General features: G+C 44.9%; 1 protein-coding gene across 3 annotated transcripts in view; it reads left to right on the top strand.

Moving 5' to 3' along the window:
* Positions 1–306: 306 nt before the first annotated feature.
* Positions 307–18,768, top strand: part of EML1 (EMAP like 1) — a 152,934-nt gene continuing 134,472 nt past the window's right edge. Inside the window, exon 1 of one of the 3 annotated variants that reach the window (XM_055288175.2) lies at positions 307–527. In XM_055288175.2, the coding sequence (XP_055144150.1) occupies positions 461–527 (67 nt within the window). In that variant the 5' untranslated portion in view covers positions 307–460. The remainder of the gene's footprint in view (positions 528–18,768) is intronic. The other 2 variants (XM_055288174.2, XM_055288176.2) reach the window with 2 other exon arrangements.

Genomic DNA, 18,768 nt, shown 5'->3' with positions numbered 1-18,768 from the left:
GCTCTCTCCCGGCCTTGGTCTTTGTCCCCGCGCCCCCTCAAGGGCCGCCCGCCGCGCCCCGCAGCCCCTGGGCCCCCGTGCGCGGAGGCGGGGCCTGGCCAAGGGGACAGCGGGCGGCAGAGGCGCCCCTGCAGCTCCCAGGCCGCCAGGGCCGCGCTCCCCGCGGGGAAAGAGGCCGCAGGCGCGGGGAGGCTCGGCCCCGCCCCGCCACGTCCCCCTCCCGGCCCGGGCCCCGCGGCCGCCGAGGCCGCCCCCTCGCGGGCGGAGCGGGCGCTAGGCTCGCACGGCTGCGGCGGCGGCGGCGGCGGGCCCGGCGTTGCCATGGTAACCGGCAGCAGCAGCCGCCACAGCAGGGCCGGCCCCAGCGCCAGCGCCGGTCGCGGTCGGGCTCAGCTCAGTGTGTGGTGAGCGGCGGCGGCGCGGCCGGGCCGGGGAGCGGGCGCGGCCCGGCGGCCTCAGCATGGAGGACGGCTTCTCCAGCTACAGCAGCCTGTACGACACGTCCTCGCTGCTCCAGTTCTGCAACGGTGAGGGGCGGCCGCGTGGCGCCGGGGCGGCGGGCGGCTGGTGGCGGGCGGCGGCGACGGCGACGGCAGGGACCAAGCCGAGGGGCCGAGGCCCGGCGGCCGCGGGCGAGGCCGCGCAAAGTTGTTGCGGAGGGGCGCGCGGTCCCCGTTCCCGCCGCCGGCGCATTGTGCTGGAGCCGCGGGGCCGCGCCTCGCCCCGGGCCGCCCCGGGCTCCCGGCCGCCGCCCCGGCTCCCGGCACTGGCGCGCGGACCCCGCCGGCTCCAACACCCGCGGAGCGCGCCCGGGCGGAGGCGCGTGGGGCACAGGGCGGCGGGGAGGCCCGAGCAGCCTCCGCGTTCCGGAGAACGTGTTGCTTTTTTGCTTCCCAACTCACATCTGTTTGGAAATGACTGGATGAAGAACTCGGGAAACAAATCCCTTAATAACAAAACCCTCCTGCGAGAATGCGCGCAGTGTTTGGACCCCCAGAACCCATTCAGGTCTACTTTAATGAACTCATCACATTTTAATACAATCTAGAGCTTTTTCAATGGAAAGCCAAAGTGGACCTGGCCTCAGTTGCTTCTTATTTTATGGGATAATGGATTCTTTTTTCTTTTTTTGTTTTTGCAATTTTACAGGAAGGAAACATTCATATCCACCAATATGGCATCTTTTTAAAAATATGAAATCCTACATGCTTGAAAGATTTCAGTCTCATTGGCAGGGTTGAAAAAGATTTTCACAGCACACTGAATATTTTATCAGAACATGATGTGTGATAATTCACGCACAAAAGTTAACCACACTTTTTTTTTTACATATTGGATTTATTGCTCCATCAAAGGGCCCCAAAAGTTTAATAGGAAAAAAATGTGTATTTGATAGAATTTGCTTAAGTGCAGTGGGAATAATTTTGAATTCTAGACCCTTTGACAACTGGAGCAATTTATTTTGCTATTGTATTGTGATTTAGGGGAAGTTTTCTTGTTATTCGACACCTGTTTGTCACTGTAGCAGTAAAGAGTAGTGAGTGTGTTGATTCATCCTCTGTAGTGGTATTTTTATCTCTGATGAAATTTATCATCTTGTTCATGGTAGAATGTATACTCTGATAGCTTTTGCAGCTTATACTTTACATCTCAACCATTTGTGGGCCTTCGTGAACTTAGTAATTCCCTCTTCAGTGAAATTAAAGAAAGTTTCTACTCTCTCTCTGAATTTAACGCCAGTTTCCAAGAGCAGAACACCTGTGTTTTTGAGCCTCAGTAGGTGTTGAGGGCAGGTAGAATGTATTTGGTACGCTGGTGGTCCCTGGAATACTTTATAGTATAGAGTCATGGGAACGGTTTTGCTCTCCAGTAGGTTAAATAGATTCCTCAATTAACATTTTGAATAGGTTCCTTAATTGACTTATAATCAATCATATTCGAATTATTATTTTTGATCTAAAAAGTAGGTACAACCTCCTATATGCTTATGGTAGAATTCTCCCTATGCTAGTTGGAAAGATATGTGGCTGAAATTTGTATTAAATGACTTTGAGGTATCAGGTCTTACAAATTTAATCTGTGGGCATATTATTGACAGCTTGATTTGCGATATGAAAATGAGACTAGATATTTGTATTGGAGCAGTTGTTTGGGGGCCTGGTCATACTGTTCCTAAATAGCAGTTCAGTCATGAAGTTGACCTACACGTCTATTCATGAATGTTTTCGTTTTCTGCATTTTCCTTTTAATTGCCAGCCTAGAGATATTGGCATGGTATTTTACTGGTGGTGATATCCAGAAGAAAGTAAAAACCAGCTCTTATATTTTGTAGAGGTAACAGTTTAAAGAAAAACCACCTTAACTAGAATCAAACAATAAGATCACTTTATAACTATTGAATTACTTTTCTCAAAAAGTTCTCAGCTCTGTATTTGTTATTTTTTTTAGGTTGTCTAATGAATAAAGTTTAAAGCAGGAGTGGCCTGTGGGGCAGAAGTCAATGTTAACTGCTGATATCTTAGGCAACAGATGTTTTGATGTGAAACATTTTAAGAGGCTTTCATTAAGTGAAGATATAAATAAATACAAGTCAGTTAATTACTATGATGATTCAATTAAAGCAGTGGATCACAGAAATGCCATTTCACTAGGAACTGAACTAAACATTCGGATATTTCATTAGCTACATTGGCAAACAATTTTTTCTTTTTAAATGAGAGACTTAACATTACAATGGCAAGATAGCAGCATAATACATGAACTCATACGTTTTCATATGTTGAGTATGCGTCATGCTGTTAATAGTGACAGAAACTAAAAAGTCATGGTTATAGCTTTAGGAAATATAATTCATACATATTATTTGGATGACTGTCATAGTTAACTTCCTTCTGGCCAAATAAAGACAAGGTTAAGATATGGGAAGTTGAGGCGGGAGGATTACTTGCAGCCAGGAGTTTGAGAGCAGCCTGGGCAACATAGCAAGACCCCCCTCTACAAAAATTTTTTAAAAGTTGTTTGGGCATGGTGGCTTGAACCTGTAATCCTAGCTACTCAGGAGGCTGAGATGGGAGGATTGCTTGAGCTCAGGAGTTTGAAGCTGCAGTGAGCTATGATTGTGCCACTGTACTACAGCCTCGGTGACAAAGTGAGACCCTGTCTCAGAGAGAGAGAGAGAAGATAATGTATAAATGAGAAGGGAGAAAGAGAAAAGTTTGTTGTAATGAATGAAATTTCTGTCTTCTCTTATACTTTTTTCTTGGTGTCTCTCCTCATAATTTGTAGTGGACATTAAATGTGAAGTTAGGCAATATCTAGCCTCCTGAAAAGGCTTATCCTCATCTTTCAGGAACTGCCTTTCTCATTTAAGCAGAAAATGTGTGCATTGTTTTCTTCAGAGTATTTGAAATCTGTAAAGTGAGCTAGAAATCACAAGCTTTTTTTTTTTTTTTTTTCTCTTTGAGCCAGACCTCACTCTGTGACCCAGGTTGGAGTGCAGTGGCATGATCACAGCTCACTGCAGCCTCAAACTCCTGGGGCTCAGGCAATCCTACCTCAGTCTCTCGGGTAGCTGGGACTACAGGTGCATGCTACCATGCCTAGCTCACAAACTTCTTTTAATGCTGAAAAAAAAAAACAAAAACCTGAAGTGTTTTGAAAAGTGAACAGTAGCTATCCTTTATAAGACAATTTATGGTTTGGGAAATAACTCCATATTTTCTTTGAGGCCTCATTTTAAAGTAGGTGGTGTTACCATCCTTCCTTTCTGCCTGAGGAAACGGAGGCTCAAAGAGATTTGGCAACTTTATCAGGCCACAGAACTAATAAGGGCTTGGATACCAGTCTGAATCTTTGTGTGTGTATGTGTGTGTGTGTTAGTAATAGCTTTATTGAAATATTTACATACCATAAAAATGTGTTTTTAAAGTGTACCGTTAAGTGTGTGTAGTATATTCACAGAATTGTGCAGTTGTTAACCACTCTCTGATTTTAGAACCTTTTCATCACTCCAGAAGAAACTCTAGTACCTAGCAGCAGTCACTCCATGTTCCCCCATCGCTCTCACCCCTGGCAACCATTAATCTACTTTCTGTCTTTATAGATTCTGGGCATTTTATTTAAATGGAATTATAGAATGTTTGGTCTTTTGTTCCTGGCTTCTTTCACTTAGCATATGTTTTAAGGTTCATCCATGTTGTAGCCTGTGTCAGCATGCTGTTCCTTTTTATGGCCAAATTATATTACATTGTGGAGAGATACCACACTGTTTGTTTACTTGTTGATGGGTTATTTCCACTTTTTGACTCTTATCAATAATGCTACTATGGGCACTCACATGCACATTTTTGTGTGGACCTGTGTTTTCATTTCTCTTGGGCAGATATCTAGGAGCGGAATTGCTAGGTCATATGGTAACTCTGGGCTTAACATTTTTAGGAACCAGTCTTAACTTTTTGAAACCTAAATATCAAGCTCGTTTTATTGTACCTTTCTGATAAAAGAATAAGTAATTAAGGAAATGGATGAAAGAGGGAAAGAAGTGGGAGCAAGTCACAAAATGTTGCTCATGCATTTCCATGAGTCCTTTGGATCCTTTGATCAATCACAGCTCACCAAAACGAGTCAGTGCACAACTGCACGTGGTTGCCATAGGTTATAAGAATCTCAGTGCCTGAACGGACCTGGCAGGTAATCTCATCTCATGGTTTACTTTCTTAAGCCTTTGAGCTGTTTCTTCAAAGTAAAGGTTACCCAGGAACCCAATGGTAAAGCAGATAGATACAGAGCTGGCATAGCTGACAGGGAGAGGGGAGAGGGTGGTGCTTTGGCCCTCCTCTCCTTCCTCCACCCCTCCAGCTTGAAATCTCTGCCCTGTGGGGGAAGCTGGAAAGGCTGTTCAAAGCTAGAAAGGCTGTTCAACCCATGCATGAGCATTTTCAAGAGACTAGAAAGTAACTACCTCTCCAGGCAATCCATTTTTTCTCCGGACAGTTCAGACTGTCAGTTCCTACAAGCAGTGAAAACTCAGCTGAAGTTCTGTCCCTTGGGTCCATAGAGAATAGGTTTAATATCTTGTCCACATATTAGGTCATCACATGTTTGAAGATAATCATTATAGTTCTTTCTCACATCTTCTAGCTCTTAAGACGTAATTTTAGACCCTTAATCATCCTGGTTGCTTCATCTACACCTGTTTCCTTTTGTCTGTATTCCTTTCTTAACTTGCTATAACTGAATGTGGTATTCCAGGCATGTTTTCTACACAAAGAAGATTAGAATAGGATATGCCACCTCCCTTATTCCAAAGTCTATACTTCTTTTTTTTTTTTTTTTTTTTTTGAGACAGAGTTTTACTCTGTCACCCAGGGGCTGGAGTGCAGTGGTGTGATCTTGCCTCACTAAAACCTCCGCCCCCTGGGTTCAAGCAGTTCTCCTGCCTCAGCCTCCAGAGTAGCTGGAATTACAGGCATGTGCCACCAGGCCTGGCTAATTTTTGTATTTTTAGTAGAAATGGGGTTTCACCATGTTGGCCAGGCTGGTCTAGAACTCATGACCTCAGGTGATCTACCCTTCTCATCCTCCCAAAGTGCTAGGATTATAGGCATGAGCCACTGTACCTGGCCTATACTTCTAATAATGCAGCCTGAGGTTATATAGACTCCGTTTCTTGTCACATCACATTATTACCTTTTACTGATTTTCAAGTAAGATTCTTGTCTAACTTTACATGTACTATGGCTAAATCTTTTCTTAAATTTAATTACCTTTTTTTTTTGAGGGTAAGTTTCCTCAAACAGGCAGAGCCCTATCAGATTATAGCACCATTATAATCTGTATTGTAATGCTATAAATAATCCAAGCACTTATTTAGATATTTCAGCATTATAGTAACATCAAAATTGACCGTTGCCTTACAGGGTTGTGACTGTGGTTAATAGCCTTTTTCCTTCTTGCCTTGGAAGGTGTCATGAGAGAATTATCAGATGCCCTCTAAGGCCTGTCTGGAGCGTATCTGCCATGTCCCAGATCTGGCCTGGCTTCTTCTCCTGCAGGTGCTACTTGTTAGTAACTACGGCGGGTCGAGTCATATTTTGACATCACTATAATAACCTTTTGAGCGACTGAAGTTTATTTTTTCTAGTTTTGCAATGGAATGTTGTTTTAATTTCTAAACATTTATATTTTGGAAATTAACGATAATTTATTTAATAATCTTAAACATCTTTTGACATCTCTAATACTGATGACATTCTCTTAACTATGATTACGGCAGAATTTTCAAGTTGACACCTCGATGGTTATAAACAAGTAGTTGGATTTAAAAGGAACACCTGTGAGGAAGTTATCCAAACTCAACGCTCTGAAGTATTTTCAGGCCTCTTTTGCATTCTCATGCAGTGACAGAAGACTGACTGAGGCATTCTGTGATAGCAAAATCGGAGGAAAACGCTTTCATGGAAAAGTGCAAAGCAAAAGCACCCACACTAAGCGAGAATTTCTAATTAGTATACTTGGTGCTCCAGCCAGCAAGGAACTTATAGCCAAACCACAACCATTTATCACATTATAAACAAACCCACGCATTTTGGTGGAAAAAAAATCACAAAACTGTGCTTAAAAAGTAACCATTAATTGGTTATTGTCCATTTCTGAGATAGTGTAAACCTTTTCACATATTCTCTTAAAAAACATTTTAGTTGAGTGGAGGTTGAATAAGAGAGGAGAAATAACATCTTTGTTTCTAGTGTTACAGCTTGTTCATGCTATAAAACTAGTAGCGTGAAAACCTTAATCATGGATAACATTGAAAACAGAACATGAAAGCATTGCTCTCTCTAGTAAGGCAGTCTCTCCAAGGTCTTAAAATCAGTGGCATTTTGTACTCCTTACAAAAATTTCAGGAACAACTATTCATCCTTAAAATTTTATCTAGCTCATTAATAGAGGGTTTCTAGTATTAGCAAAATTTTTAAACACCTTCAGAAACATTACTAATTACAAACAAAAAGTGTGCTGTAAACTCTAAAAGCTATATAATTATTATTGATACCACCCGTCACCCCTAGCTTCATGTTTTTCTCACTAGACATTTGGTACATAGATTTCATTTCTGCTGAAGGCTGCACATTCATTTTAATCCGGCCCAGGACTGGGCTTGTGCTTAGGTGTCAGCAGGAGCAAGTGCATACTCTCTTTGGTTTACTTTTTAAGAAATACCTCTTCAGAAGAGTTTTTCTTTCTTTAAAGGACTTTTTTTTTAAGTTTAATTAATTATTTATTTTTTATTTAGAGTCAGGGTCTCACTCTGTTGCCCAGGTTGGAGTGCAGTGGCGTGATCATGGCTCACTGGCCTCGACCCGTTGGACTCTAGCAATCCTCAAACCTCAGCCTCCCGAGTAGCTGGGACTACAGGCATGTGCCACCACACCTGGCTAAATTAAAAAAAATTTTTTTAGAGACACAGTCTTCCTTTGTTGCTCAGGCTGGTCTTGAACTCCCCTCAAGAGATCCTCCTGCCTTGGCTTCTCAAAATGCTGAGATGAGGCATGAGCCCCTGCACCCAGCTAATTTTTAAGATTCAGTTTAGTTAGATACATTTCCATTTTTGTTTACTCTAAGGTTCTACCTTTACTGGCAAATACTGTTGGCGGGGAAAACCATTTTTTGCAGAGTACTCTCAGTTGTGTGTTAAAATGCAGTCATTTATTTATTCTGCCAGCTTTCTGGAAAATATTTAAACTGTCTATCTTTAATAAACCATCCCCACAGTGTAGGGGCAGATTTGACCTATAGACTTGGGTGATGCTTGAGGGCACTTACTCCAAGCCCAGGGCCTGCCCAAGGTAGGGAGTCTTACAGGAGACCTTCCCACCTGCCAAGGCCCTGCTGTCAGAGGGAGGGGAAGCAGAGGTGACCGGCCCCCTGAGGCCAGCGGCCAGATCCATGCATTTATCGTGGTGTGGTCCAGGACTGGTGGTACCCTTCACTCTGCAAAGCCCCTGCAGGGGAGACCCACCGTCCTGGACTGCAGATTCTTCCCACAGATAACCTTTGAAGGACAATGGGCAGCCCACAGTTAAAGATAACAAGGATAGAAATGGTTAGGCGAATATTCGTGGAGAGACTTAAGTCCATTTGGCAAATCGGGCTGATTTCCAGTGAATACCTACAGTGTGCATAGGACACTTAAACATGTCAAAAATGTAGTCTCCCCTGTAAACATTAGATTCTCCCAGTAATCGGCCGGGCGCGGTGGCTCATCCTGTAATCCCAGCACTTTGGGAGGTCGAGGCGGGCGGATCATGAGGTTAGGAGATCGAGACCATCCTGGCTAACACGGTGAAACCCCGTCTCTACTAAAAATACCAAAAATTAGCCGGGCGTGGTGGCGGGCGCCTGTAGTCCCAGCTACTCAGGAGGCTGAGGCAGGAGAATGGCGTGAACCCGGGAGGCAGAGCTTGCAGTGAGCCGAGATTGTGCCACTGCACTCTAGCCTGGGTGACAGAGCAAGACTCCGTCTCAAAAAAAAAAGGTTCTTCTAGTAATCATTTTAGACTCTTCTACCCCCTGCCCCATATCTCAGTTGGCTCAGTGGATTCTGCACCCCAAATGCCTCATCATCCATCCCTTCCACTCTGGCTCGGGCTCTCATCAGTTCTCATCTAGGCTAGGGTTCGGTTTGGTTTTAGCAGCAGACCCAAAGCAGTCTTCCTAACTCGTCTTCAATCCATTCCTTTAAACAAGCACTCAAGTACTCACAGTGTTCATTATTACACTGTCTTAGGGGTTCCAGCGAAATGCGAGGATGACATGGTCCTTGGCCTTAGGAAGCCTAATTTGTTTCTCAGGAGCTAAACATCCAGTGTTATTTTCACGCTCACTTCATGACAGCAGTGATAGGTTGTTCTAAGAAGTCTAAGGAACAACGGTAGGGTACTGCAGCATTGGGGGGCATGTATCAGGGCGGGCTTCCTAAGAGAGGCGTCCGTGAGAGCGTCTTTCTAGTCTGTTCACTGCAAGCGGGTAGGTGGGAGTGGGGAGAGCCATTCAGGCCAGGGAAGCGTCTAGGAAGCCCTGGGTGGGAAAGAACCTTTTGAGAACTGGAAGAAGGTTGCCTGTGGTGAAAGGGAAAGGAGTAGCGTGGCTTGCAGTGGAACTGGGAGCATCGTTTTGGGGACATGGTAAGGAGTTTGGTCTTGTTCCTAGGAGCAGTGGGAATACAGGGGAGAATTTTGAGGCAAGGGAGCGACTTGTTCACATTTTTTGTTTTAAGAGATCACTCTGCTTCCTGGGGGAGGGCAGGTGGGAAGGGCAGTCCAGGGTGGAGGTAGGAGGGTAGAGGTGGGGGGCCATGGCAGTAACCCAGGGAGAGGCAATGGTGATTCACCCTGGGCGGGGGGTTGGGAGCAAGACGCAGGAGATACTTAGTGGGTAACATCCTGTATTTACATTAAGAGCGGGGAGAGGGCGGAATCAAGGCTGACGCCCAGGTCTCTGGTGCCTGCAACTGGAGATGGCAGGACAGGCCAGGGGGCCTGTGCAGAGATGGCAGTCCAGGCCACGGGGGAGGTGGTTTGGGCTTGTGGGGTGGGAGCACATATGGGACACAAGCTGAGGTGCTGAGCAGGCTGTCCGTGAAGGTCTGGAGCCCGGGAGACGGCTGGGCTGGACATAACATTTGTGAGCCGTCAGCATCCAGATAGTAATGGGATCCATGGGCACCGATGAGCTCACCCAGGGGAAATTAGACATTTTGAATGTGCCTCCTGCAAGACAGATCCAGGCAAAACGGTCTCCTGTTTAAAAGCTGACAGCAGCCCTCCCTCCCACTTTAGCACCCAGGGCCCCACTTATCTTCATCCCTGAGTGCCCCCAGATGCCCTTCCTTCCTTGGTGGCTACATGGTATTTAGTATAAACCTCTGTCATCATGATTATCCCAGAGGCCTGTCACGGAGGTTTATTTTCAGTCTCTCGTTAGATATAAGCTCCTCTGGGCAGACTTTCCTGGGATCGTCTCTGTGTCTTTTGTACCTCAGCAGTGCCTGGCGCGTGGTGAGTTTCCTGGTGAAAGTTGGTTGAATAGATTCAGGGTCCATCTTATTTGTCTTATAGCACCTCCTCAAACACACGCACCAGGTGCCACTAGGCACCATGCCACACATGTGACAGGTGCACGCCAAATAGAGCATGCCCACCACTTCCCTGTGTGCTTGAAACAACGTGTATCAATGTGTATAGTATATACCACATGTGCATATAACTGTATGTATACCTGCGTATCTACGTGCATTATACACACATGCACACATGTGACATTGAACTCTACCCTTCAGCAAAGAACTGGTAGACTTAGACATTCAGAAGAGAAGGCTTTCCAGACGAGGGACCTTATTGGTAGAACCCAGAAACATATGAATGCAGGCCCAGGAGACTGGCTTAGTACAGAGTCAAAACTTGCCACCCCAGTTGCTGCTGAATGCCTCGCTAGACACCACTTCACTGGAATCAATAAGTAGAGACGTTTGCAAAAAGCATTTGGTGGTTTCACTGGCTTAAAACAAATTATTTTCAGCCAAAGTAATTGACACAATGAAGTGGTTTTTGGCAACTCCAGCATTTTTAACAGTAAAAAGGATTTGACTTAAATCGCCCCCCAAAAAGTTATGTAACATGAATTTTACCATTCTTAGAAAAATATGTTCCAGTTGAGAAACGATTGAATGGAATTAGGACTCTCTTATACTGCAGCATTACTGTGCACTTTAGCCCCAGCTGTCTTCATCACAAACAGTTGAAAATCCTCAGGAATAGAACTTAGTGATGATGCTTTATCTACTATTGAGTCGCTTATGCTTACCAATCCTGTATGCAAAATGTGGCAGCCGCTCCCAGGGGACTGTATGGAGCTATAATAAAGATAATGATCTGTTAGCTCGGCTTCACCGAATTAGTCCTTTAGAAAGTAATTAAGCAGGATTGCCCACACTCCACTGCTCCCAAAGACTGAAATCTGGCTTGGTGTGTCATTTCTTTGCCTTCCTTGAAAATGGCCTTTTATTGAGTTGATATAATTTAATTATATAAAAATACGTGTTCAGATTGCATCTTGTACTTAATTATATCTCACGCCATGGAGTTATTTCCCAGCCAGAGCTTGTGCTGTTAGAAGGTGGGGTCCATGTCTCATTCATGCGTGTGTGTGTGTGTGTGTGTGTTTAGATGCAGGAGAGGAGGGGAGAGAAACGCTAGCTTTAAAGAGTGCTCACCAAGCATTAGGTGTTGGGCTGAGCATTTTTAATGTATTCTTTTGTTTAATTCTCACAACACCCTTTTGAAGTGGGTCCTATTATTGTCTCCATTTTGACCGACAAGGAAACAGAGGCCCAAAACTTCGAGTAACTTGCTCAAGATTGCCTGGCCAATGTGTTTCAGAGCTGGGGTTTGAAGCCAAGCATTCTGGCTCCACTGTCCACAGTATACTAAATACTCAGTTATGCTCGATGAGTGAATGATGGGAAAAAAGATGGGACAGCTATAGACCGGAAAGGGACTTAGGAGATGGTTCTGGTCTGTCCTTGCCTGTAGGAGAGGCCACACATGGTTTACAAGTGCAGAACCGAAGGTCTTCCCTTGGATTATTGGAGGAGTCCCTGAACAGATTTCCTTGTCTTCACCTGTTTTTCTTCAAATCTCACTTCTTCAGCACTTTTAAAAATGGAAACCTCATTTATCTCTGAATTGCCCAGCATCCTCCGGAAGTTCCCCATGACTCTTGGGGTTCAGGGCCAATTCTGGGAACCACTTGCCACCTGCTTCCCTGACCTTTTCCTCCCAGGGCCCTGGATATAGCCACCCTGGACTTCTGGTAGCTTCTGAAGGTGCCAGGCTGTTGTGTACAGGATTCCACGTGCTGAGCGCCCTTGCCTTCCCTGCAGTGTCCCTTCCTACCCCTTCTTCACGGAGCCACTCCCTTGCCCTTCAGAACCCTGCTCCCATGCCACGGGAAACCTCAGGGCAGGTGGATGTAGGCGCAGCTCACTGGCTGCCCCCTAGGCCCCAGGCCACGTGTCTCAGGGCATAGCCAACTCCACTTAACCATCCAGACCAGGAGGACCTGGAGGATGTCATTCTGGCTCATGTGACTCAGTGGGCCCTCAGTGCTAGCTTGTTGAACAAAAGAGTTCAGAGTGGAAATATTAAATGATACTTTGAGTCGTGCCTACTTAGGACATTTTAACTTTTCTCTGTTAGCAGCCCGCACCAACCGCTGTGACTTAGTGTTCGTGAAACCCTTCTGTCTTTCTGTTAACAGTTGTCGTTCTTTCAGTGTTTCATCAGCAGCCATATTTATTTACTTATTCTCTTTCTTTTCTTCTTCTTCTTTTTTTAATCTTTTGAGGTAGGGCTCAGTCTGTTGCCCAGGCTGGAGTGCAGTGACATGAGCTGGGCTCACTGCAGCGTCGACCTCCCTAGCCCAAGCAATCCTCTAGCCTCAGCCTCCTAAGTAGCTGGGACTATAGGCACATGCCACCATGCCCAGCTAATTTTTTTATTTTTTTGTGGAAATGGGGTCTCGATTTGTTCCTCAAGCTGGTTTTGAACTCCTGGGCTCAAGGGATCCTCCTGCCTCAACTTCCCAAAGTGTTGGGATTACAGGCATGAGCCACTACACCCAGCCCTAGAACTCTTTTTTTTTTTTTTCAAAAAAAATGTAATCATGGTAAAATACATATAAAATTTAGCATCTTACACATTTTTAAGTGTGCAGCTCATGGCAGTAAGTCCATTCACATTGTTGTGCAGCCATCACTGCCATCCATCTGCAGAACTTTTCATCTTCCCAAACTGAAATCTGTCCCCATTACATAATTCCCCACTCTCCCCCGCCAGCTCCTGGTGCAGCATTCGACTTGCTTGTCTCTGTGCATTTGACTACTTTCGATATCTCATGTAAGTGGAATCACACAATGTTTGTCTTTTTGGGAGTGGCTTACTTCAGTTTCAGAATATTTTTTTGAAAACAATATTTTCATGAAGTTATAGAATCCTAAACTGAATGTTTAACTAAAAGGTTCAAAGCCCTGGGCAGGAAGTGGGATAATTACCTGCACATTTGAGGCTGTCAGAACGCCTGAAGATGTGTCACCAGATCACACCCACGTGCATTACAAGCAGCCCTGCTCAGCCTCCTGTGTAAAGTTTCGGTATCCAATCTCCAGAATCTTTTTCTGTCTTTTTTTTTTTTTTTGAGATGTTCTTGTTGCCCAGGATGGAGTGCAATGGCATCATCTTGGCTCACCGTAACCTCTGCCTCCCAGGTTCAAGCGATTCTCCTACCTCAGTCTCCCAAGTAGCTGGGATTACAGGCATGCTACACCACGCCCAGCTAATTTTGTATTTTTAGTAGAGACGAGGTTTCTCCATGTTGGTCAGGCTGGTGTTGAACTCCTGACCTCAGGTGATTTGCCCGCCTCAGCCTCCCAAAATGCTGGGATTATAGGCATGAGCCACTGCGCCCGGCCAGTCTCCAGAATCTCTAATGGAAAGTGTGCTCCTTCCCCCAAGCAAGAGCCGGTACAAGACCACTCTCAAGAAGGGTAGTGCCCAGTACGAGGAGACAGGCCTTGGATTCAGAGCTGCCCTTCACACCCAAGCACAGCAACACGGGCTGCTCTGACAAGCCAAGAAGGGTGACAAGTGTCTAAGCTCTTTTAGGAATGGAGAGCTGGAAAAAAATTTAGAGCTGTTTAGAAAAATGATGAGGGGCATATGTTTGCTAAAGAAATTTCATGACATATGCCTTCTGATCGCCAATAACATGCATTCTCTCCCAATTAGCTAAGAATCTAAGAAGAGAAACAGCAGATGCAGGACCCGGGATCTAGGAAGGATCTGGACTGGAGTCTTGGAATCTCTCTGAGTTTTTGTTTTTTTTTTAAGGATTGCTTTTGTATGTTTGGCACCGTTTGCTGCCATGAACGCCTGATTGGAGCATCTCATTTGCAGGACTGTTTAAAGAGACAAGCAGGCGCAGGCTGCACACGTGCAGATGAATAATGAACTCTTGAGAATTAGCACAAAAGATTACGTGCATTCTTTCGTGATCCTCTGTAATCTACCACCAAATTACTTTCCCAGAGTTGGAGTGCGTAGGCTTTGGAGACAGACACATCTGGGTTGCAGTCTTGATTCTGCCGTTCAATGAAATGACTGTGTGAACTTGGATAATTGCTTATTCTTTCCTGGCCTCAGTTTCCTCAACTGTAACAAGGAGAGCTGGCTGCAAGGTGATTCTAGAGAGTCCTGGCAGGAAGCAGTGGTGCTCTCAATGGCCAGTTTAAGGGGATCGTGACAAAGTCAGTGTTGTGAAGGTTGGTGCAAGGTATAGGGAGACCACAAGGGCTGGGGTAGTGGCCAGGACTGGTACAGCAGGCACAGTCCCACCCTAGGCCTGAAGGGGCAGAGGGGCAGTTACCAGACCTGGGTTCAGAGAGGGCTGGGTGGACAGAGCCGCCAGACAGGAGCTGCGACAGCAACCCTACCCCAAGAAGCAACCCTGACCTCACTCCGCTCCCTCCTTCTCCTCCACTGCTCCTACCCAAGGGGAAGCCTGTTGATGCAGCCCTCGCAGGGGAGAGAGGGTGGAGACGGGGTCTGCAGGGCAGGCTTGAGAGCTCCAACACAGCGTTGTCTAGAATCGAGATGCTAGGACTTAGTAGTAAGTGTCACCTTAGTGTTGTCTTGATGGTTACAGCTGGGTTGACTTATCCTCATTCCTGATGCCTAGTAGGTATCTCATAAATGTTAGAGTTGTGGTCTTACCACACCCCTCTGCTTACTGTGTGCCAAGAGTTTCCAGGACTCTGTGGTCATGCTTTATCAGTCGTGAGCCCCTCCTTTTTCCATATTGAAATACTGTTCATGCCTTAAGACCCGGCCTATAGACTGTCCCTGGGGTGAAGTCTTCCCTCATCTGTCCGGGGTTACTTGGTCTTTCCTCTGCATTTCTGAATTACGATACATACCCCTCTGATCACTGCTGGTTTTCTTCTGTCTTGCGTCGTGGTCAGCTGTGAGGGCCTTTGTTGCCACCATCAGCTAGTGAGTTCCTTGAGGGCAGGGGCACTGTGTTGTCTTTTTCTTTCGATTGCTTCTTTCCCCTGCTCTGCACGGTGCCTTGCAGGGAGTGTGTCTCCAGTACATTCTCGTTGAATGAAAAATCAAATGCTAAAATTATACAAAGAGCTGTGTTATCTTTAAATTATTATAAGAGACAAGGAGAGAACTTCTGGATCCTGAGAAGCTTTTCAGTAATACCAAAAACATTTCTTCATTGTGTACAGTAATAACACACAGTCATAGGTGGCAAAGCCTCCTAATTACTGTAGGTTGGAGTCAGAGTGTATGAACTTCCAGCATTCATGGATCACATATATTATATACATATTTAGTGAAAAACAATAGATATTATTTAATTTTGTTTATTTTTCTATTTTTGTTCAAAATGGTCTCTAAATGCAGGCCAACCACAGTGTGTATTTAACCCCCAAAACAGGAATCTATTCCAGTGTTGGAGGGATTTGCTGAGAGATGATACAGTTTACACAAAACCACGTATGCTCCACACTGTGGACTATCTGGGGAATTTTTCAACAGTAATTTCAGTACACTCTATTTTCATCTAATTCACTGTCCTTAGAACATAACCCCAACATAAAATGATCTCCTCTCTAATATTTTACAGTTTTTAAAGCACCTTCAGATCTGTTTCTCACGTAATTCTCACAACCAAACTCTAAGGTAAGTAAAATACTACTTTATCCCATTTATCTTACATGTAATCAGGGAAGCTGATGGGTGCTAAGTAACTTAGCCAAGGCCAAATAGTTCAGTGAGGACCAGATCTTGAACCTAGGTCTCCTGAGAAAAACCCCAGGTTTCTTTGAACTATGCCAAGTGGCTTTCCACTTGTCTTCATGTTGGCATCCGTGTTGACCTGGTAATCTATACCTTTATAAAAAGAGAAAATATGCTATAGATAATTGAATTTTTGCAAACTTTGTTATTTTTTCCCTGCACCTTGAAAATTGTTATGCCCTGCTTTAAGAAACTCTGAAATTCTATAACATTTTCTTAACATTTTAAATTCCCCTATCTGCTTAAATATCATATTTATCCAACTTTGACCTTGTTCTTCAGGCCACATCATAGGTAAAGTGGCTTGTTTATTTAATTTAATTTATTTATTTAATTCCTGTTCTCCCTCAAAGCACTATCTGCTGTATGTTAAAGGGGCGGGGAAGCGCTGACTTTGCAGCAGCGCATCCTTACTCACACAATTTTCCATTCTGGCTGAAGTAAGGGATGAAACACACACCCAGAAGCTGTGTCCAGCGCTTCGACAGGCGCCCTGGTCGGCACCCTGGGAACCTCGGCCATGTGCTGCCAGCTTTCTGGGTCCGTCCCAGCCCTGGGTGTATGGCAGATGCCTTGAGATTTAACAGCCCTTGAGTCAGGCCTGCAACCTCTTATCTGCGATTTCAACATCCAGAAAGCTGTGAAACCCAGATGTTTTTTGGTAACTTGTTTGCTAGTTAGATTTGGCCTGATCTGAAATCATTTGATGGGTGGGGAGAACTCCCCTGAATTGAAACATGTGGCTTTTAATCGTTTATGCTTGTTTCTTTTAGTGTGAAAGTTCTGCTTTTCTGTAGAGGTATTTTTGAATGTGACTACGGGTTTTGTCCTAGGCCCTTCTGGGGAAATTGGCTAATGTATGGTGTATGCCCTGGACTTCCGTTTTAAAGTCTGAATCTGAGTTCAAAAACATTTCAGGCCCCAGGGATTTGAGGAAGGGTTTCCAGACCAGTATAACCAGACAGCCGAGCTGGCCCTGTACCGCATCTGGTTCCTGGGTGGTTCTTGCTGCAGTGCAGCCCAGTCAGGGCACCGCTGCTGACCTGTATCTGCGGACACTCCCCAGTGTTTGAGTGATGTTTACGTGGAAGCCTGGCGTGTAGGAGGCTGGTGCCCCTGGGGGAACTGCAAGGCCATTTTACAGCATTCACCTGTCACCGTGTCCTTCAGAACCAGCCAGATGCTACAGAGCCAGGCTGTACCAGAGTCCAGGCCCATGAAAACAAAGTTCAGGGAGACTCTGTTGACTTTGCTAAATTCATGGGTTCCTTCCTTCTTTCATTTCTTTGTTCAACAGGAATTTATGTATCTGCCATAAGAAGGCCTGCGCTTGGCTTGTGAAAAGTAACAGTGACACTTCACATGAGTGTAACATCTGCGGTTTATGGTTTTGTTGCAGTGTTTCATTTCGTCCTCGCAACCATTCAGTGGACCAGCTGGTGTTGGCCCTTTTCATAGATGAGGAAACTGAGGGCTAAATAGCTTTTCCACATCTGCAGATTCCATCCTCATGGCTTTTCCTGTTCTGCGACTTTCATAGGCCCTCTGCATTATTTGTTAAGACTCAGCTATTTTCAAACCCCAACCCACTTGAAGCAGTGGCTTTTTCAGATACCCAGGACAAATCACGTGACCTCGCGGCTCAGTTTTCCATGCCATAAAGTGGGATTCCTTCCTATTCCTTGCAACTCTTAAGTGAAATAATCTATGTGACTGCTTTGTGAATTGTGAAACTCAATCTGGTGACTATAGTTAATAATAACGTATTACATATTTCAAAATTGCTAAAAGAGTGGATCTCAAATGTTCTCAGCACAAAAAAATGATAAATATGTGATGTGATGGCTATGTTAATTATCTTGATGTAATCATCCACATCATATACATGTATCAAAGCATTGCACTGTACCCCCTAAATATATACAATTATTGTCAGTTAAAGAAAAAACTCTCTGATCACATGGTAAAATATTTCCTGATTCTTCTTCCTCTTTTCCCACATCCAGATATGTCTGTCTGGGATCCCATATGGTGGTCTTCACCTTCTCTTATGATGTTCACCTCATATACGGTTAACCCTTGAACAACACAGGGGTTGGGGGTGCTGAGCCCTAGCACAGTTAAAAATTCATGTATAACAGGGTTTTTTTTGTTTTTTTCGGTTTTCGTTTTTTGAAACAGGGTCTCACCCTATCACCCAGGCTGGAGCTCAGTGGTGCGATCACAGCTCACTGCAGCCTTGACTCACTGGGCTCAAGTGATCCACCCACATCGGCCTCCCAAAGTTCTGGGATTACAGGTGCGAGCCACTGTGCCTTGTGCTGAGTATAACATTTGACTCCTCAAAATCTTAACTACTAACAGCTTTCTATTGACCAGAACTTACCAATAATACAAGCAGTCAATTAACACATACTTTGTATGTTATATGTATTGTATACTGTATTCTTACAATACAGTGAGCTAGGGAAAGGAAAATGTTACTAAGAAAATGAAGCCGAGTTGGGTGGCTCACGCCTGTAATCCCAACACTTTGGGAAGCCAAGGCGGGGGATCACTTGACCCTAGGAGTTTGAGATCAGCCGGGGCAACATGACAAAACCCTGTCTCTACCAAAAATACAAAAAAAAAAAAAAAAAAATTATCCAGGCTTTGTGGCACGAACCTGTAGTCGCAGCTACTTAAGAGGCTGAGGTGGAGGATTGCTTGAAACTGGAAGGTCGAGGCTGCAGTGAGCCAAGATCACATCCCTGCACTCCAGACTAGGCAATGGGAATGAGACTATGTCTCAAAAAGAGAGAAAGAGAGAGAGAGAGAGAGAGAGAGAGAGAGAAAGGAAGCAAAGAAA

Source organism: Symphalangus syndactylus, chromosome 8, assembly GCF_028878055.3.
Source record: "Symphalangus syndactylus isolate Jambi chromosome 8, NHGRI_mSymSyn1-v2.1_pri, whole genome shotgun sequence".
NCBI lineage: Eukaryota > Metazoa > Chordata > Mammalia > Primates > Hylobatidae > Symphalangus > Symphalangus syndactylus.
The sequence above is the reverse complement of the archived record's forward strand: the minus strand, read 5'-3'. Positions and strand labels throughout refer to the sequence as shown.